This window comes from Neolamprologus brichardi, unplaced genomic scaffold, assembly GCF_056152115.1.
Source record: "Neolamprologus brichardi isolate AB-2024 unplaced genomic scaffold, ASM5615211v1 NODE_ptg000031l+_length_7269946_cov_1, whole genome shotgun sequence".
NCBI classification, from domain to species: domain Eukaryota; kingdom Metazoa; phylum Chordata; class Actinopteri; order Cichliformes; family Cichlidae; genus Neolamprologus; species Neolamprologus brichardi.
In genome coordinates, this window is record NW_028270136.1 from 2,452,883 (window position 1) to 2,475,264 (window position 22,382).

Genomic DNA, 22,382 nt, shown 5'->3' on the forward strand with positions numbered 1-22,382 from the left:
AGCAGCGATCACTTGGACTATTCCGCAGCACCCCTCTCACAGTGGTACATCCCTCCAGGTAACCATTGTCTTGTATAGTAGAGCGGGACATTAGATTTACTGTCAGCGGAATTGACCGGAGAAGGCACGAGTTCATGCACTGCACTGGCCTGCACCATGATTAGTATAAGGTAAGAATGAATGAATTTTCTTCTATTCGTTATTTCCACTGTTGCATTTGAATAACAGTAAAAAAAACTTGTTAATGTACAGTTTCGGACAAAATAGGAGCCCGAAATTGTGTCTACTTTCATCTTACAATCTGGCAACAAATAAATTGCACTGCGAACAAAGTCTATCAACAAAGAAAACATTTTCGTTTAATACTTTTCCGTTATATTCCCTTACAAAGCTAGCCTAACGCTTCGAGGGTTCCTTTGTTCTTGCCGTCGCCTTGGTGCTTGACCCAGACTTTCGCTCTGTAGTTGCTTTTTAGCATAGTATTACAAAAAATTGTAAATCTGTGATAGATGATTGATCAACTTAAAGGTAACTGTATAAATGTGTTCAATGACTTTGTTACTTTTAATGATTGGATTGCACCCGCTTCAATTCGCACTCAATTCAAACTTTACGTTGCACGCTTACCTACCTTGCGTTTGCACCTTTTGTCCACACATAAACTGCGTTTTCGTTAACTGAAAACTGAGATTTTTAAAGACGCCTGCCAGGGTGGATATTTTCAAAAACTCAGTTTTAGCATTTACGTGTGGACGAGGAAAACGGAGTTGCCTATATACATTTTAAGCTATTATTTATTATTTAGTTCAGTCAAGAGATCAAGTTTTGTAGTGACTATGAAATATATTCTAATTATCTGTTTCCTGTTTATCCTAGACAGGGCAAAAAAAAGACTCCAAATCAAAAAAAAGATAAAAATGAAAGACTGGTGCATTGTGCAGTTCAGCACTGGTGGTACACTTTTAGCAGTTAGAACAACTTATACTTGAATGCAGAATGTTACACCATCACTTATGGATATATTAGTTTTTCACCTCTCACTGCTTAAGCCATTAATCTTTCTAGAATTGTTCTTTGAAACAGATGCGACCTCACAAAAGATATTAACTATGCTGTCAGACCTGACCAGAGCAGTTAACGAACTCCGTGAGGAGGTCAAAGCCATCCGCCATCCCTGCTGCAATGAATCGGTAGATGCTGGGGTACTGCCTCTGGATTTGCCCTTGCACAGCACTGAGGAGCTAAACAATGCAGAGGCAGCTCTTCAATCACAAGAGGCAAATAAGGCAATGGTAAGTATATAAAGGTTATGTACACTTTGTAACTATAAAGTGTAATAGCTGTCAGATGTGATTTAAATACATAACGACGGCATGTTGATTAAACACACAAGCACTTGCATACACATTTAAGACATGAGACACGCTAATTCCATCTCTTAAAATGTGTCTATAGGTGAGACGCTTTGCCTTGATTGGAGGGACCACACTGGAGGTGCGAGTCTGCCGTGTAATGGCTTATGCCATTACAAACGAGCTGGCCTCGGTACTCAACTGGGCAGGGGAAAAAACCAAGGACCAGACAAAGCTAAAAAGGGCATTTAAAGAGACAGTGTTGTGCAGATGCATATTTGGTAAGTTTTACCTTTTGTTGTAGTTTTATGAGCCTAAAGTGAACAATAAAGGGATCAATTGATCTGCTGGGTGTGTTTCACATTTCCTATGTCCGGTTTTTGCTATATTACTTGATCTTTCTTAATAACAAGACTTTCATGTCCGGTTAATCTGGAGATGGAGTCTTTGGTCTTCAGCCCCATGTTTATTTTGTTTTAAAATGCGGAAGTTTGCAGATTTACGCCTGGTGACTTTCATGTTTATCAGCCTAAGAGTTTACATACTTTCTCCCCACTGAAGACAGTTAACAAGAGCTTATTCATGTGCTCTAATTAACTTTTTTTATTTGTGTGTGTGTGTGTGTTTATTTTTGTCCTAGATGGCCTGACGCAGCAGGTAGGGGCGAACTCCGAGTTTGTCTTTGCACAAGCAGTCCAGACGTGGCTCCGATACTCCCCAGATCGTATGGGTGGCGCAGGACGCACATCATCCATCCCCGTCCCAGAGTAAAAATTACAAACTTATGTGAAACATAGAAATGTAAATGGAAAACTGTCTTTGCAAACAAAACATGTCTATTGACCTTTTTTTGTTTAGTTTTTTTTTCTCTGTTACATCACATACAATGCTTTCTTATTTTAGGATATTAATATTGACATGATACATTGTGAGACATTTTTTTTATAAAGGGTGTCTAATTTGAGGAATAAGTACAATTATGTGTTCAGGTCAGGGGTGTCAAACTCAATTGCACAGGGGGGCAAAACTCAAGGCACACTTTACGTTGCGGGCCAAACAAGATAAACATTTATTCAACACACTAAAACAATGGTTTTTTAAACATAAATATGAATAAAAACAGACAGGAACATTATTCCAGATTAAATAAACTTAAAAAAATAAACTTTAACTTTAAATATTTTGCTCTTCATAAAAATAAATCCTGTCAAAATTATGCAAGTTAGAAATATGAACATGCTGCCAAAAACCCCAGAAGAAATAAATGAAAGCACACACAAGGTTGGAGCCGCATGTAGACGGAGCTGAGGCGTTGCTTCAGGAATGAAACTAATAAACTGTGCGGGCCATTCAGTGTCGTACTTTCCCTCAAGTGTATCATTACACTGCAGCTCCATCTGAATCTGCACAGGTGCAGTTCAGTTCAGCAAAGTCCGCTGACTTGGTTCAACATTACTTGGCAACAGGGAAAGTGAGGCAGGTTGTACTGGTGCATTTGTGACAGCTTCACTTGAAATGCTTTCACTGCATCATACATGCCATGTCCATGAACTGACAAGTTTCCTTGCTGAGCTCAAAAACTCTATTGAGAATTTTTATCCCAACTCAGCCAACGGTCCTCTGCATGATAAGGAATGTCGGCAAACTCTGAATCTATTTCCCACATAAAAGACTGAAATTGATGGTGATTTAAACTTTTAGCTCAGATAAAATTTACGGTCTGCGTTACAGTGATCATTACATGCTCCATTTTTAGGACTTTACCACACAGCCTTTCCTGGTGTGTGATGCAGTGATATGCTGTTAACTCACCGGTACAGTTCTCCTCCTGCATCTTTACTCGCATCCTGCGGACTAGTCCACTTTTTTCACCGCACAACACCAGCGCTCCATCTGTTGTAAGTCCAACAAGTTTGTCCCAGGGCAGTTTCATGTCGGTTACACTTTGACATACGTTTTAAAAAATGTCTTTTCCTGTCGTTGTCCCGTGCATCGATTTAATGTTCAACCCTCTCCACAGACGAAGATGGCCAGCTGTGCAATGTCCATCATGTCTGTACTTTCATCCACAGCAAGAGAGTATGCAATAAAGTTTTGTCTGACACAAGACATCGCACACCTTCATCATGCAGCTCTTCAGAGTGGTACCGGGCTGATTTGGCTCCTCTGCTATAATAAAACTTGCTTTCACTTTGTGATTTTGCTCTGGTGAAAAAAGTCTGCTGAAATGTCAGATTCTTCTTTAGCTCTTCTACTTTCCCTGGTTTCTGGGAACAAGTTTTTTTACAAGTTTTGTCTTGTAGTGCCGTCTTATATGAAATTCCTTAATTGCAGCCACATTAGCTCCACTAATAAGACACACGGGTTTACCAGCAATGTCTGTAAACATATATTCAGTCACCCACTGGGGCTGAAACGCTCTGCTTTCAGAATCAAGTTTTCTCTCCACCATTGTGAGCGGCTAGCTTCAATAACAGAAGTTTGACTAGATTGATGCGGGAATGTTCCCAAGTAGCCTAGCGGTCAGCAAGGAGGCTGCAGCGCTGCATTATCGGATCTGTAGTTAGTATATTATTAGCACCTCATATGCATAACAATAATAGTACATCTATATAAAATGATCTCGCCGGCCGGATATAAATGTACGCCGGGCCGGATGTGGCCCGCGGGCCTTGACTTTGACACATGTGGTCTAAGGACACTACCTTGTGACGTAGGTAGGTAGTGTCCTTATGAGCATCCTTCCCCTGAATTCGGACACAGCCATGGTAGGTGTGTTTTATCATGATTCATATAATAGTGATGACAGATTTTTAGACTAATAGTTAGGCTAACACACTTACCGCTCATCTTTTCTTTCCTCACAAAGCCGATAGATCCTGCACTTCTTTTAAGTGTCTTCCAGCGCAATTCTTAGCATATTTTGATTCCTACAACTGGTCCGTCCGATTATTGTCTCCCCAGAGACATTGCTGGTGTTTTCCTATGTTGCAGTCCATTTGGCCTCTCAGGGCCACCATAGTTTTAAGTAAATATCTGATCATTATTAAAATTAAGCAGGACTAGTTCATGTTCATACCGCATTACAATGGTAAAACAATTATTCGTTTTCATAGCACTTTTTGAGATTGTTAGAGACATATCCCTGAATTTGTTTTATTTTATGAAGCAAAATTTTGAAAGGGTTAGATTATGTTTTCAGTATGAACTCACTAAAAACAATTCTGAGGAGATTTATATTTGTCATGGTCCCTGTGCCTCACCAGCTGATCCTGTATTAGGCAACATGTTTTCTCTCTCTCTCTCTCTCACCTGCCGGGGCGGTGCTCATTATGGGCTCCCGCCCCTGGCCCACGCACCTGCTGCCTATCGGGATGATCGCAAGGCCGATTTAAGACTGCAGCACTGTGTCACTCGTCGCTGGATCGTTGAGCTATCAGCGTCAGTCTCTCAACCATTAGTGAGTTAAACTCCGTAAAGTTGTTTCCGTCTGTTCGTCATTAACCCCCGTTCTGTGTGCAGATCTACCCCGGACCTTTCCCTGCCGGCCTGTTTCCGTGTGGACGAGTGAGTGGATTTGTGTTTCCCCAGTGTGGGGAGTGAAGAGAGAGAGCCTTTGGAGTGCGTCTGATTCCCGTCTTTCCCCTCACATACCCCAGAACCCTGGACCCCCCTCCCCTCCCTCCAGCACGTTGTAAATAGTATCACCAGGTGTCGTTGTGTAAATAAACTGATTGTTAACTCTGCAAAGATTCCCGGTCTGCGCCTGAGTCCATTAACTAAAACGTGACAATATTCAGACATCTGCAAAGTTAGTCTCAAAACAGCATGTTTATCCATGTTCAATATTTGTTCATGTAATAACAATCTTTCAGTTTACATTTCTCGAGGAGCAGAAATTCTACAAAATTCTATAATTACTGGGCAGCAAGAAAAACTCAAATGATCGACTCTCAAATTAATGATAGTTATATTAAGTTACATTTTCTTACTCTTTTCTCAGTTATTATCTGATCATTAATTGATAGTGTTTTTTAAGCAAGACTGATGTATGGCGAGCCAGGTCTTAGCTGTCACAACAGGGTAAATGTGTGCCCTTTCAAAGCCGTTGAAGTCAGTGGATGCACTGAGAGAATAAGCCCCCATGTTATCAATAAGAAGCCAGTCCCCCACGTGCAACTCTGGAATCCAGCAGCTTTCGGTGACTTTGTCAATGCTGTCGCAGGTTGGACCCCAGATAACAGAGTAGTATCTCGGTTCACTGTTGTCAACAGCCTGTAAAAAGGAAAGCAAATGAAATATAAAACCCTAATCGCACTCTCACAATCTAACTATGTGAATTCCATACAATACCAGGTTTAGTTGTAATGAGCTATAAGTAAAAAGTCTATGTTTATCTTTTTTTCCAAGCAATGAGATTTAAATTTAACAATTCAAGATGTAGTAAGACCTTAGTCCCATTGAGTAACAAACAAAAAAATGCGTGTTATCTGACTGATTCACAAGTTGTTGTTCGGTATAACCAAGTGAATTCATTTGCAGAGCTGATGATGCACCAAAAAAATCCCTGTGATTGTGTTGCATTTGATGTTGCAGTCTGTCGAGGATTACAATGATGATGCAAACTTGTCTGCAAAAACACACTCAACAGTGAGTAGTAGTGAAATGTTGTAAAGATGTAAATACAAACAGTTTGCCTTTCACAACTTGTTGGTTACAGTGATACGGTGCAATACTTACTTTGAATGCAAACAGTCTTCCATTTTTAGTTTGCATCACATTGTTCACAGTTTAACATCAACTGTATGGTTTGCAGAAAAATTTGTGTCTTCTGTATAAACGATGGGCCACTATGGCAACTGCTACTGACCTGTCCCTGGGACAGCAACCTCCCACAACCACTTCCCAACCCATCAGGGAATACTTTTTCCATTGCAGTTGGTGGCTAAAAGTGGGACACTAAGCATCTCTAGGCCTAGGCATGACTAGAGCTTAAGTAATCAATTTACCAGCAAACTCCAGTAGCTATTTGAAACCTGTTGAGGTACACTCAATCTTTCCTAGTGATCGTGGTTGCCAGGCCGCCACCAACCAGTTTTTAAGGCCTTTGTGACTTAAGATTAAAAAGGAAGCTTATGGAGGTCTCATTCTGAGTTCTATTAGTAAGTTGTGCTGTTCATCAATATTGATCAACAGCACATCTTAAATGTCAGTAACATAAACATATATTAATTGCCTAACTGTAACCATGACTTCAATGTACATGGTATGCTATAACCACAATCTTACCAACTTTACCACAAGAAACTGGATATAAACACACACTCAAAAGTATGGTGATTTTATATTATTTACCCTAAGAGGCCATGGTTCAACCTTGGTGTGGACAGGATCATTGGTAAGGCAGCTCAATGATCCGTATAATCCATCATTAATGTAGTATATCATCATCTTCTCAGAGCTGTAGTCCTTCCGATCTGATAAACATTTACCTTTATATTTGAAATTAAGTTCAATTTAAATACAAAGGCACATCATTATGGAGTATTTAACTTGCTTTTAAACTGCATATCTGTACATTTACCACTGCGTTCATCTGTGTCTTCAACTCTTTTGGCAATGACATTTACTGCCAGTGTAAAGGCTGAGTCGACATAGAATCGGCCTGGTTCTGCGATGATCTCCAACCCATTGGCAGGTGGGAATAATTCATCCAGTGCTTTATTAATGACTTCTGAAAACTAAGAATGCAAAACACATTAGGTTAATGGATACTGCTGAGCTATTAATACTTCTGACATTTTCTTGTTACTTTAAGATGTTCTGTAGCGATCAGTACCTCTGACCTCAAAGTACAGTAGTTTGTGTGATATTCTAGACAACAACAAAAAACAAATGCATATACAAAATATGCCGTCTTTATGCTGCTGATGAATTACTTTTCCTTGGGAACTCACCTCTCTTCTCAAGACAGTAACACATGTAGGTAGTTCCAATCTATATCACACTACTCTATAAGCTGTAGTAATCAGTAGTTTTACATTAAAATGATTGATTTTAGGCCGAACCAACAAGGTCCCCTTCGCAAACAAGAGCAAAGATGAAGGAAAGCGATAACATGACCAGCATCTGAACAGAATGATGTCTGTCACCAGGGCAGTCAGGGCTCTAACACATAACTAAATGTACATATGCTTATTTATTCCAGATATTATCACAATTAAAAGGAACAACTCATTGTAAGTTAAAATTCTGCCAACCAATATTATGTTTGAATGTCCTAAACACGTTCCCTCTGTCTTGTACAGTGTTTTTATTAATAATACCTCCTCAAATTTCACTTCAATGAAGTCTTCTGTCCCAGAAAAGCCTCCACCAATATCCAAGAGGCGCATCTGGAAGCCCGCTGAATTCTGCAAAGATATAATCTGTTTAAACTTGAGACTTTGCCATGTAGGGTTTAGCTGAGAAGGCTTCTGCTTTGTATATGTTAATACCATTGTTTCAATAGTTTCCTGATTAGTTTGTGGGCTCAGTCACTCATTTCAGGTCATACTGAATACAACATTAAGTTCATTTTATAAACTTGGGTCATTTTAAGTTACAGAAATGAGGAGTGTGTGCAGTGTCACAGTTACATTCTCGCCTTGCATCATCACATTGGTCTTTACTTTAGCATTAATATGAACACTTGATCACAATAAGATAAAACTTTCAGTAATATTTCATCATTTAAATCAGATCCTTAAAGCAATACTGAATGAGTCATTAATAAACACATTAAAAAATACCTTGAAAGTGGTAAATTTAACAACTGATCATCACAACCAATCCATATTAGTGGCAGTTATTCGAAATTAAATGTACAGTACAGTATTCTTATAAAGGTTTGTTTGTGCAGAAATAACTTACTGCTATATCAAAAGCATATCGAGCATCTGTGATAGCCTGCTTGAAGGCCAAACTTCCAGTGCACCCACTGCCTACGTGGAAGCTGACCCCAATCACCTCCAAGTTCAGCCGTCTGGCACATTCCAGCAGTTTACTAACTGAGGACAGTCTGACTCCAAACTTTGCATTGAGTCTTACGAGAGATTTGGAGTCGTCCACTGCAATTCGCATTACTAACCTACAAAATGCGTTTAGACATTAATAGTCAATACTCTCAAAAGACATTGCATAAAATGCTGAAACATATTAGCAGTTGCTTACTTACTTGGCTTGAGGATGGGTAAGAGAGATTTTTAAGAGTTCCTCCTCATTATCAAAAGTCATTACGTTCACTCTGTGAGTGCGGGCATATCTGATGTGGGACCGTGGTTTGGTAGTATGGGCATAAATGATCTTATCAGGGGTAACTCCAAGGGACAGGGCCAGCTCGATCTCACCCTGCGTCAGACAGAGATGTGTTTCACACGAACAAACTCACAAGAACATAAACAGAATCCCCAAATCATCTTTGAAACACCGGTACCTTGCTGGCACAGTCAAAACCCGTGTCCAGAGCGATGAGCATCTTGATAACTGCTGGTGTGTTGTTGCACTTTACTGCATAGAAAGGTTTGACCCGAGGCAACCTAGTGATCCACCTGTTGTGCTTTTCTAATATATCATCAAGATTTAACACATGGAATGGCTCATCTTTGCCCTGAAAAAAGAAACATTTTATTTCAAAGATGTCAAAAATCTCTGGTGTATTCACCACACTAGGGATGTGGTGTGCTGCTAGTCGACAAGATGAATTATGTCATTGTTAACATTTTAATTGATTCAGTAAATTATTGTGTACGTAATGTTATGCAGCCATCTGCCACCAGATGGCGCATCGTTGTCGAGAAATGCCATAAATCTGTTAATCTAGGCCTGATCTTTTTGTTAACACGATCAGAATGCGATATAAGCGGCAGAAATGGTAGATTAAGTGACATGATTCATTATTAAAGAATGTGATTAATGGTTTCAAATGCCTTTGTTTAATGCGTTTTTGACACAAAACAGATCAAAAGTTTAACATTTTAGACCCTTTTAGACTCGTTAATTGGTCCAATTTTTTACTTTAGTCAAAATTAGAAATTAATCACCAGGAACATCCCTAGCGATAACCCTTGCCTTGCATGTGTTAATTGTTTATGCACAAACAACCTTGATGTTTGAAGGCTTTCAGTGACTTAAACTTATGCCCCTGAAGTATGGTAACAAAGTATTTGTACATCGTTAATTCTCATATCTTATCATAATCATCATTGCCTCGGTATGAGGAATAATAATCTCTGAAATATAAGGTTTCACAGAGGTCAGGGACATTGCTAAAACTATCAGAATGGGCTTAAGTTAGTGGTAAAAGAAGTGGAAAAACTTGCCTCTGATACTCACCTGTGAACCAAGCTCTTTCACCTTTGTGTCTATGACATCAGTGATGCTCCTTCCACTGTCCAGGATTTCAATGTCATCATTTTCAGGGGAAAAAACACGCACCATTGATTCATTTATGGTAGCTGCAGGTGTCAAGCGCAAAGGCATGTATAAACAAAAAGTGTTACACAATGTGAGATGTCGGAAAGTATGAGAAAGAGAGAAGGGAAAAGGTGATGCATTTGAGAAATGAGTATAAACGGAGCTGTTCAGGAAGGTTCAGTTTTTTCCTCTAGTTTCCTGCGAATGAGAAAACAGTGACTTTGGAAGACGGAATTTTGTCATTCACAGTCAAAAAATTCAGGGAGAAGTGGATTAACCACTGTGCAAGCACTGTGGACTTGTAATTTGGGGTATTTTCTGTACTCATTTTTGCAGTGTTGGAGGACTTTGGAATAAATCATTGCTGCCCGATTCGGACTTCATCAGGTGCAGCCGGGAGAGGACTGCACGACTGGCCAACGTGTACTTTCTTTTCCCTCTGTCATTCATCTCAGGACCGGTATCAGAAGTCAGTATTAACATACAGTTAAAAACATAAAACTCATGTCATTATTTTTTTATTTGATTGCGTCTTTACTGGTCATAACATAGTCATATGTACTGTCTAGTCTTCTGCTGTGTTTAGTCAGCCTTGTCTTCATGTTTGTTTATCTCTTGTCTCCGTGTTTGGTGCCCCCTATCTATCCCCCTTGCACACCAATATTTGGGAATTTTGTCCCTGGGCTGATGTACTTGGAGAAAATTCTCCTGAGTTTCTCCAATAAACCTGCTACATAATGGATGACAGTATTTTCTGTTCTCCGACCTCCTTTCCTACCTTTAGGTGAAACATCTTAAAGAAACTCCAGTCACCTTCTTTCCAAGCTCTTTAGACTACCATGATCTGGATGACAGAGAATCTACACAGACAAACAGCAATGTTCATGTTCACACATAAGATCATAAAGTTTTAGGCTTACCTTCCTTTGTAGTGTCCATGTTTTCCAGTGTGAAGATCTTGCAGAGAACTTCCAGAAGTTCAAAGTAAAACAACAGAGAATGGCTTGATCGGCTGGTTTTGTTAGTGGCATTTCCCCACCCACTTTGTTACGTAAATTTGACTTTAACAGTTCATTCTGGCAAAGAGGATTTCCATTCCCAAATCTAACTTTTTTAGATATTTACAATTACGAAACTTTCACACAAATAATGTTGAACTTTAACTCATTTTAACTTGGATTCTTTTATTAACTTGTAGGTCCCTTATTGCCTATAAATTGAGGTTTAGGTTAGTGGAGACCCTTACGCTAACCTAAACACAAGCTTTTACTCTCTAAAAAAAAGTAATAATTTGCATTACTAGAGACTTTTTACCTGTGTAACTGCATGAATACATTTATATGTATGACCTCATGAACACATCTATTTAATTATTACCCAGAGTAATGGTGGCAGAACACTAAGATCAGCAGTAGTACTACAGCATGGAGAAAAGAATCAATTAGAAATAAGTCACATAATAATTTCTATTGTCAGAGTTAGATTGTAATTTGTAAGCAAGTTTTGATCAGCTGACTGCCACGATCGGGGAAACACACACTGATTATTCTTAATAAATTGGCGTGCCCATGTAGCGTGCTGGCTAGACCAAAATGCGGCAAAGGCTAGTGATGGGTTGGAAGACGCACATACTTACTTTAGTAACACCTGGTGCGCTGACCGCGGCTTTGGAACCGGTGTTACGACTGGTCCGCAGGCTGAACCAGGATGGAAGAATGAACAAAGCTGAATGAGTAAAATACTCATGGCACCTGAGGCGAGCGGTGGCTGACGGAAGCAAAGGTTTCGGTGCTCCTGACATGAAGGAACCAATGTTTGAGCGCAGAACAGGTGATTCATCTCCCTTTTAGACCCAATGTCTGTGGTCACTTGACCACTACCTGACACTGACCTGTGCTTCTCTAAGATTTAATGATCTTTCTGGATTTAGTTAACAGAATTCAACAAAATATAAGCAGATTTTTCACGAACTACACGGCCCAGTTCCAACTCCTAGACGCCATCAAGCTTATAGCTAATTTGGTTGACTGAACATTAAGAGCATCAGCCCTTTGAATTGAATTTGATGTCTCCACACTTGTAACTTCACACTGACCATGAACACAAGAGCCTACTGTCCATCAGTTCAGCATTGCTGTGCATTACTGTAAACTTAGGCACTATACCACTTCAGCCTGTAAGCATACTAAACTCCCCAGTTTTCATGCAACCTGTAATTAACACTATTACTGTACTATTATGTTACTTCAAATTTGTTTTTCAGACACTTCATAAAATCACAATCTAGAAACAAATAATTTTTGGGGATATTATGAGTAAGCTGTAAATTGTCCATTGATGAGCAGTGTTTACCTTTGAAAATAATCTCTCATTGGCTTAACTGAAGTCCAAAATGATGTGTAGTCTAGAAAACATGGACATTACCAGATGCTGTTTTCTCCACCATGAGTAGCTGCTTGTGTGTGACGCTTCCTGAGTTAAGTATTTTTTTAAATTCATAACTGAAAAGCTTGCTTTATTATGTTAAGATCAGATGGGTGGTTTGGCCATTGAAAAATGGTCAAAGTTCCTTTAACCCTCAAGGCACCCAATGTTTATTCAACTAAGCTTGGACATCAGGGACAATATTGTTTCTTTTATTGTTGCAATTATCATTTTTAATTAAAATGACAATACAATCTACAGGCTCCATCTTATCTTAATGACCTTGTAGTACCAAATCACCCTATTACACCGTAAAATGTAATATTGTGTTTAATTAAAAATATTAAATAGGCTGAACTCAGTTTTTATCAATTTGTTATTAGAACTTGATTTAAATAAGTTACCAGTACTTTTTATGCATAAACGCTGATAAACTCAATTTATTTGAGTTGTCTTAACTTAGAAAAACTAAGTAAGATGGAAGTTTTGCTTCTCAGTGCGGAAGGATGAAAGATGTGTTTTGAAAATGCCACGTGACTACCATCCTTCTCCCTCTTGGATCAGTCCGCTTGTTCATGGTGCCAGCATTTGTTATGGAATATGTTGAGCAAACCTGGAAAAGCTCAAGATATTATTGTTTTCATTGCTGTGAATCTTTACCTGATACACTGACTTGGTGAGTAAATGTTTACTCTTATTCAAACTGATTTTGTGGCTTCTCTTAGTTTACCCATACGGTAAAAAAATACATTTTTCCTGGCCAAAATATATTTCAAATATATGGTAAATATATTTTGTATTTGTGATGCTCCAAAAATATATATTTTTGAAATTGAAAATATATTTCTTTCAAACCAAAATACATTTCAAAAGATATTTGCGTTCAAGAAAATACATTTCCAACCTTTCAGTAGAATATATTTCAAAGTATCCCTTATTTAACCTCCTAGGACCTGGCGTCCACATATGTGGATGTCACATTTTGGGTTATTTAGACCAAAATACTCAATTTTGCTCTACAAGGGCCTGATATCCACTTCCGAGGACATTATACTGCTACTGTTCTATCAAAATTTTAAACAAATATCCTCATATGTGGCTCTTATTTTTCTTAAAAACAAAAATAAGGTAAAAAAAAAAAAATCTGGTAATTCTTTGTTTTTACATTCATCGGGCCCCAATATGCCCAAATATCAAAGAGAAATTAAAAATGCATGTCGTGGAAGAGTTCGGGTCTTAGGAGGTTAAAATGTATTTAGTGCAATAATAATAATAAAAGTAACAACATCTGCATCTAATCACATCTGCAAAAACAGTTGGATTCAAACAAAACAGAGTCAAAGGTCTAGCAAGAATTAGGTTATTTATTCATTTGCTTACAGTATTTCACATTACACAATATCAATTGACTTTGAAATTATTTGTCATTGATACAGTACACAAAATACAACAACTGCTATGTACACTTTAGTTTTTGACAATATATACAATATAGTACTTATAGAAACAGTCCACTTTTTTTGGAAATAGGCTCATTCTCCATCTCCCTCCGAGTTAAAAAGTTGAGTTTGACCATTAAGTCTTTGGTCATTTTTCAAGGCGATGCTCACTGTCCCTTTGGATTCAATGATGTATGCTAAGCTATGTTAAAAGTGTTATCACCATACAAATCAACTGTATGGATTCCAAAGTGGTCAGACTCAACGTATTAACTCTGAGGGAGTGTTCCTTTAATGATGCAATATAATAAAGCACTTAATGACTTAATGTAATGTATATCTGACGTTTTGCCATTTAATGTTTAATTATGTATGTTTTTTTTATGAACTGGTTTAAAATCACTTCAGAAAAATACCACATGGCAGAAAATCATGTTTTCTCGTGTTTAACCTTATTTAAGGAATTCACACTGATTAATGCTTCTAAAAATGTAATTGACTTTTAGTTTTTCAGTGTGAATGATCAGACATTTGCATTTGATCTCTGCAGCAAGAATACCTGTCAGATGCCCAAGACGTTTTGATACTGGTTCAAAATAACTTGGATTTGAGGCACAGAGACTATGCTTTGCTCGTTCATAGAATCTTCCAATGGCATAACACGTCTCTCCACTTTCATTTTGACATATTACAAATCGTTTAATGTTAAAGAAATTTTGATCATCATCATTCAACATAACAGTGAATGAATTACGTTTGAGTACACGACTGTAATCTTCTGAGTGAAACACCTCGCCATTTGTAATGATTCGTTGAAAGTACTTTACTCTGCTCCTTTGTACCCCATAACGACTCAGTGCCATATAGTCATCCCTCCTAATTAATCGCACTTTAGGATGATTAAGTGCAGTGATACCATGTGTGCGAGTTACATCTTTTAACTGTTTAGGTCTTGTTAGAGATTCAAATATCTCCTTGCATTCATTTGAGGCATCTTTCAGTAAAGTCTGGCCATAAAATGGTAAGGCCTTCTGTAGCCAGAACATTTTTACAATCTGTAGCGCAACCCCTTGAGTGCTTTTGATCATGTCTAGTAGTTTAGCATTGTAAGACTCAAACACAAAGGCGGAATGAGCCCACAAAGGCCCCCAGTTAACTACACTCCTTGGTAAATGGAGGCAAAGATGGACATTATAAGACAGATTAGCTTCCCCATAGAATACCTCCATGTCTTTCACAAAATCTGTTAGAAGTGCCTCAGACTCAGTAATCTGCTCTCTAGTTATATTTTTGCCCAACAGAAGGGATACTCCCTTGACTAGTTTAGACCAGTGATTCAGTAGTGGTTCTGGCAATACACCTTTTAGTACAGGTAAGCTCTAATAAAAGAGCCACATATACCACTCATGGGCTTTCCAAAATTTCCTCAATGTGACAGACCTTGGCACACGAGGTACATTACATGGCGGTTTAATCTTTAAAAGCATTTCATCTAACAGTTTTGTAGACCTACCTATATACCAGTGCTTTTCATGGTTTTCACTGTTTAACCACAGCCCTGTTACAGTTCTTGCAACACCCAGAAGTACTGAATGCATATAGTCTGGGACAGACCCTTCGATAATATCAAAACTGGGAAGTCTACACAACATACTTGGCCCTTTAACACCCATAACAGCTTTACCAGACTGTAGCGCAGCTTCTACAAATTCATTAGTTTGTTCCTGATTGCGGAGCTGAATGTCCTTCTGAAAAGGATATACACGAGTGAATCCTCTGCCTTTTTCAACTACCTTTCCTTCATGAAGGCAGTAGGAGCATCCATATTCACCATTAAACTGTTTAAAATTTTGGATCAGAGGTCTGGCAACTGAGTCACTCATTAGAATTAGAGGGATTACTTTTGTATTGACAGAAACGCCTTTGTCATCTTCCCATGTGAAACCACGGTCCTGTAGGTCCACACACTCATCAATGAAAGGTTTTAAGAAACTTCTCATGTGAGGCTTCTCATCCCCGAACCATAGTGCACAAAGGAGTACATTATCCTGTCTTGTTTTCAATGGCAATTCATTAATGGTGCAAAAAAGGGGCCAAATACTACAAGGGGACTTTTTAAAAACTGGCACACCATCACAGCTAAATGTTAAGCTGAGGGTTTGAAGGGCCGTTTCTGAACCACTTAAAGCTTTCTGATACAAAAAAGCATCACAAATGTCACTGAGAGAAGTAGATGTTTCTGTTTGCCTTCCTATTAATTCATCTGTAATTCCTGGCATTCTCAAGAGATTTTTGAGTTGATCTTCCAAGGAGAGGTATATGAAAAAGTTCTTGGTAAACCTACTTGCTTTGTCATAGGTGCTGTTGCATTGAACACAATGAACTTGGTCCAGTTCAGCTGACATTATATTACTACACTGTTCACACACATAACAGATTTTCATGATGTCTTTTGTATCATCAAAAGCTTTGTAAAATGAATATTTTGTCCTGCATGCTGAATCACTGCCACCAACAACATTAAGGATTTTCATGATATCTTCAAGACAGTCATTGGTCAAACTGTGTTTGAGCTTAAGTGCCAGAAGTAGTAGTTGATTTTGCTCTTTAGTTTGACCTGAATCCACTGGGACCTCTATCTGAACAGGACCTGCAGTGCACTCTTCATCATTAGTCATCAGCAGAGTTCTGTCTTCTGGAAGGGTGTCTGGGATTTCCTTGAAAAGAGAAGCGAGAGAGAGAATTATGGGTCCTGTAAACAAATCTTCAGTGTAAGAGCATTAACCTAGTGGACTCATAGACACATTTATGTCTATATCGGTGAGATCTGCCCTGTAACCGTCTTCTCTCTACTGTATGTATGCATCTCTTTTTTTAACATTACAGCAGACATTTGAATTTGGTCTCATTCACTAATTGTGCACTATTTGACATGTCCATTCAGTCTTGCCAAAATTTAAGTGTGCTTAGGCTGTCAAAATGAATGCTTAGTGCTTTCTTTCATGATAAATTCTGTAAGAATATATGATTGCAGTAGAAAGTAGAAATTACCGTAAAAATCATAATTAGAACAATGATTACTTGTTTTATTTTTTCTTGTTCAATGCACTAATTCATGAATATTCTTTAAAAAATAATGTCTAGAAATGTAATGATCTTTTTGATTTCATTTATTGACTTGAAAATTCAACTAACTATTGTGTACTTATTTCGACAAATCTATAGTCCAATATTCAGAATAAATTTAATTTAGGTTTATGCATTAAAAGTGTTTTCATTACACTTAACCCAAAATGTTTGTATTCCAACACTAACCTTAAAAAGAGACCAATAAGATCATTTATTAATATTAATATGAATCAAGCATTTATTATTTGGTATAACTGAGGTAATTAAATGCTAAGGGATAAGATAAAATGGATGATAAGATAAAAGGAATAAAATGTTATTTTGGTAATCATCACCCTCAAGTTGTTCTAAACCTATTTCTTTGTTCTGTTGAACACAAAAGAAGATATTTTCAAGAATGTTGATAACCAGTTTCTTGTCCCTACTGACTTCCATAGTGTTGTTATTTCATACTATGTCCATACTATGTCAATGGGGACCAGCAACTGTTTGGTTATCAACATTATTTTGTTCAAAAGAAATTAATACAGGTTTATAACAACTTAAGAGTGAGCAATTGATTAGAGAATTTACATTTTTGGTTGAACGGTTCATTTATGAATTTACAAAAATGCAAATTGAACCAATTATATCATAAGGCATACCTTTTGACATTCCTTGATAACATTCTGAAGTTCTTCTTCTGCAACCTTAATTCTGAAAAAGAAAATATACAATAAAGAAAATAGAAATTGCTTATTGCTATATTTGAACTCTAAGTGAACTGCTATTAACACGATAAAGATGTGATCACTTATAAAGATGTTTATTGATCAGTAATAAGCAGATTAGACATAGCCTCGCTACATTCCCTGTTTAAAAGAGCCAACTCCAGATCATTCATTTGGGAGCCAGAGTACATTTATCGTACCTTATGCTATGGTAATTTACAAAGATCATTTTTTCCTTACAATTTTCATTGTGGTTATTAATTACATTTTATAAAATTTACTTAGAATGATGTTTATACCATTGTTTTAAGCAACTGCATTTCCTATTTTTACAAGAACATAAGCTGAAAACACTAACTGAAAATCCTTCAATGCTATTCTGGAGTATTAAGCCCCAAATGTCTATTACACATTGGCTTTGTTTATTCTTGATAAAAAAACAAACAAACATCTTAAGCATGCAGTGGACGATTATTTGCCACTTTGAACGATTACATAATTGTGGCATCCTTAGTGATTGCCACTAGATTAATTGATTGTGCGGCCCTATGGCATTCGTTAATGTTAAAGAGTGAGGGATATTACATTACCAACACACCTTTCTTTTTGTGCCCATCTCCGTTTGGTTCTTGAAGGAATTTCCTCTTCAGGATCAGTTAGACAACGTTTATACGAAATCCTTTCAGGAGGCTCGCTCATTTTGACTCACACGTGACCTGTTGATGACATTAAAATCACATTGAAGAAAACATCGAGGATTGTAAAACAGAAACTGCAACATATAAAATAAATGTAGCATGTTACTGTGAAATATATGCTTACCGAGCAGTTTTCCAGGGAGTTCGCAAATTGCAGCGTCTTCTTCCGCGAGCGTCTGCACACGCAATGCAGACCTTAACAAAAACTTTAAAAACTTAAACGTAAAGTCCCAAAAACGTCCGTCTTTGTACATCACAGAATTAATCGAAAAAAAGGTACTTAAAACAATATAATATGTTTTTTCTATGAAATCTATGCTCACCAGAGATTATTCAAAAAATGCAGCGTCGTCGTTCTAGATCTGTAGGTTGTGTGAAAGTGTAAAGGTTAATGAGCGGAGCAGAGTATGCGCATGCGCGTTGCCATTGTGCTTTTTATAAATAAAGATAAAATAAAAAGTAATACGTAAAAAGTAAATATTGAAATATTCCCAAACATGTGCAATGAACGTGCAAAAAATATTAATAATAATAATAATAAAATTATTAGTTGTTGTTTCTTTCCCCCCCCCCCCCCCTTTTTTTTTTTAAATATAACCGACGTCTGAGGCGCAATTTCCGAATGGCCGATATACAGGCGGGAAGACACAAGCGGATAATGTTCGCGTTAATTAAGTAGTCAGAAGATGGAAAGTTCTCAATTGTGCCAACTGAACACATTCGGGATTTTGATGAGGAGGAATACTTAGACGGTTTGGAGGAAAAGGACGTTTATTTGGTGGAGTGGCGACAAGCGCCAAGGAGCCAAAAGGCGGGTGGCCGGTCTATGAAGCCTCCATCATTAAGCTAGCAGGTGCCTTTTCTCCAATATAATATTACTTTATTGTCGCTTATTTGTTAATCAAAATATGTAACTTAATCAATTATATTATGATGTACTTTAGCCTTTTTTATTATTATTCTGCCTCCTCAGAAAGGGAAAAAACTTTGCAAACAAAGCTTAAGGAAATTGAAGAACAACTACCCAAGCCAGAGGTGCTTAAGAGAAAAAGTAAACCTTCTATGAAACTCCTTGAGGCCACAGAGGTGAGAGACGAACCGGCAGCTAAGAAAAAGGTGAGTGTTTTGCCACACGTACACACACAGACATATATACTAATATATATATGTGTGTGTGTGTATATGTGTATATATATATATATGTGTATATATATATATATATATATATATATATATATATATATATATACCTGTTTTGTGTATATATATGTATGTGTAACCCCCCCCCCCCCCCCAACATTTTGAGATCATTCCTTCATACAGAAGGTGGCTTTTACAGAGAGAGTTTTTTATTTCATTTCTTAGGCATACCCAACAGACCAACAACACGATCTAAAGTTATGGAATGAAAAGAAACTTGAACATCTACAGCGTGTCATTAATCAGTTGAGAGAAGAGAACTCGAATCTAAAAAGAGAAAACGATAGGCTGAAAAATGAAATACTTGAAAGTAAGTACTGTACTATTACATGTTTTATGTGTGTGTTTACACTTGTCATATACAATAACTATCAAAACCTATTCACATTTAATTTCACTTTCACAGAAATCCCACCTCTCCTTCAGGCTACAGAGCATTTACTTACCAAGGTTAGAAACAAAGCACAGTTATCCTTCATTAATAATCACTAATTACAATGTTCCACATTTCCTTGCCTTTTTAATCATTTTAAGGCCTTTTGGAGGGTTTTTTGGGTTGTTTAGCAGTAATGTTTGTGCCTATTTATTTCAGCCCATGAAAATGAATGCAGATCTTCCTGACGTAAGTAAAATCTAATTAATTTTTTTGTCATTATCATTAATTTTGTTGCTTTGTTGTTTTTGTGCAGTTTGCAATCATATAAACCTAACAAGCATCAGTCAGCAGTGTGCCTAACCTAAACAGATTCTTGCTTTATTCACATAATATGTAGTTATATGTACTTGTACATTGTACCTAGGGTTGCGGCCACTTGGCACCGCCCCATTGTTGTGACAGCCCTGATTGTACTTGTACACTGCATCGGAACAGGGAACAGTCTGCCACATTAATGTATTTTTAAATGACTTGTTTCTAATACATAAATTTTTCTCTTACAGATGTCAAAGTCTCAACCTGATGCTGCCCTCCCTCATCCTCCTAAAGTAAGTATTAGTTGTTGTGGTTTTTTACGCAGTGTCTGTGTCACGTGATATTATGTCACATGCTAAGCATAACTATTGAAATAATAACTGTTTTATAACAGATTTTCCCAAACACTACCTATGTTTGTTGTCATTCAGACCAGTACTACTGGTTAGACATTGCTTAATAAGGATTGTGTTTTTCAGCACGATATCTTATTTTTCACAGGAAAAAGGGGAAAAGTTTGTAGATGGAAAACTCTCCAAATGTTCTTTGTGCATTTTGTTTTCTATTTGTTAGAATATTTACTATTTATTCAAGTTTTCTAAGGTATCTAATATTTTCATACCTAATATCCATGATCTAAATATTTTAAGAAATAGTCGTTTGTTTGTCAATTGAAAGTGTGTAGATCTTGCATTATTATGGTGTTATTTTATGATTATACACTCAAAGGTATTAAATGGTCTTAAAATGACAATGACATTACTTGACGCAATTGTTTATGGGGCAATATACCGACCAACAAAAAGTTGTTATCGTAACAGGGAGTGAATCAGTAGAGTGAAGGGTTAAAGCAGGATTCGCCAGTGCGAATGGTGGCGAAACCCTAAGATCAGTTGTAGTGGCTCAGCGTGAGGAAAAGAATCATAACTCATAATAATTGAATAATAATTAATGTGAGGTCCAGTAGATTTTCTTAATGTGGAGGCGGCTCTTTGTGGATTTGCACAACTGCATTCAACAAGATATGAGCAGATCTTTCACATCTACCTTACAATATAAAGCACCTTGTTGTTGTGATTCGGTGCTGTATAAATAAATTGAAAATGAAAATGAAAATTGAACACAATCTCTTTCATAAACTAACCGTATACTGTATATTGTTTTTATACTAGGCTGTATACAATTGGTGCAAAGGTAGAATTTAGTGAATTGATCTATGCATCATCAGCTTTAATGCAGATTAATTTCCTTTACTTCATGTAACCTAACACTAACCATGAGCACCACCACTCAAGCAGAATTCCACTGTAGACTATTTTGAGAGCAGTGCTTAAAAGTGGACTTTTTATGTTTTTATAGCTCCACCTAATATAACCCCTGTTCCCTGCTGGAAAATCTCACCTTGCAAAGTCTGTACATTTTGTTACAGCACTCTAATCCAACAGCATATCGATTACAAATGGCAGTGGAACTTTTCAATTAGTTTTTCCTACAGAATATAACCCAGAAATATCAGCTTCACTTCAGCTTGTTTAATAGTTTCAATGCATCTTCAGAATCCTTAATCGACCCTAAATTGTGTTTACTCTGTCTCACTTTTACCCAGTGACACTGCAGCAGCCCAGCATCTGCCTGACATCTCCTAACACCGGGCTGCTCCGGGCTAAAAGACTAGCCAATTTAGCTTCCACTTGGCTGACTTGGGGTTAGAAAAGCCTGGGACTTCCAGTGTTAACACTTAATTATGTTACTTCAAATTTGTTTTTCAGACACTTCATAAAATCACAATCTAGAAACAAATAATTTTTGGGGATATTATGAGTAAGCTGTAAATTGTCCATTGATGAGCAGTGTTTACCTTTGAAAATAATCTCTCATTGGCTTCTCCTATTCTTCTTACATCTTTCTCCATCACGGAGTGTCACACTTTAACTTATATTTTCTCGCTCTGTGAAATGTGACTTTATAGTACCATATTATCACAACAGAGTACTTATTGTTATTAAAGAACAACCACTGAGATTACACAAATGGTGATATATATAAATAAAATAGAACTTAACCTAAGTCCAAAATGACGTCTAGTCTAGAAAACATGGACATTACCAGATGCTGTTTTCTCCACCATGAGTAGCTGCTTGTGTGTGACGCTTCCTGAGTTAAGTTTTTTTTTTTTTAATTTATAACTGAAAAGCTTGCTTTATTATGTTAAGATCAGATGGGTGGTTTGGCCATTGAAAAATGGCTAAAGTTCCTTTAACCCTCAAGGCACCCAATGTTTATTC

General features: G+C 37.3%; 1 protein-coding gene and 2 long non-coding RNA genes across 3 annotated transcripts in view; 1 reads left to right on the forward strand and 2 right to left on the reverse strand.

The window, feature by feature from the left end:
- LOC148094695 (uncharacterized) overlaps nt 1-22,382 on the forward strand; it is a 171,495-nt gene that overhangs the window by 72,659 nt on the left and 76,454 nt on the right. The gene's annotated exons all lie outside the window — the stretch shown is intronic.
- LOC148094699 (ornithine decarboxylase-like) lies at nt 5,370-9,831 on the reverse strand. The gene is made up of 8 exons (XM_087837241.1): nt 9,726-9,831; nt 8,827-9,000; nt 8,569-8,741; nt 8,265-8,481; nt 7,679-7,765; nt 6,937-7,093; nt 6,708-6,829; nt 5,370-5,627 (listed from the first exon to the last, which is right to left on the reverse strand). Exons 1-8 carry the CDS (start codon nt 9,828-9,830, stop codon nt 5,370-5,372), a joined length of 1,293 nt encoding a protein of 430 aa, XP_087693367.1. The 5' UTR covers nt 9,831.
- LOC102799956 (uncharacterized) lies at nt 13,596-18,580 on the reverse strand. The gene is made up of 4 exons (XR_015718428.1): nt 18,331-18,580; nt 18,107-18,224; nt 17,443-17,494; nt 13,596-16,386 (listed from the first exon to the last, which is right to left on the reverse strand). It is a non-coding gene; the product is annotated as an uncharacterized LOC102799956 (long non-coding RNA).

Coding starts and splice junctions, on each gene's coding strand:
- LOC148094699 (XM_087837241.1), bottom strand. CDS start 9,830: ATGGTGCGTGTTTTTTCCCCTGAAAATGATGACATTGAAATCCTGGAC. Junction 9,001..9,725: donor TGAAAGAGCTTGGTTCACAG/GTGAGTATCAGA, acceptor TTCTTTTTTCAG/GGCAAAGATGAGCCATTCCA. Junction 8,742..8,826: donor GTTTTGACTGTGCCAGCAAG/GTACCGGTGTTT, acceptor TGTCTGACGCAG/GGTGAGATCGAGCTGGCCCT.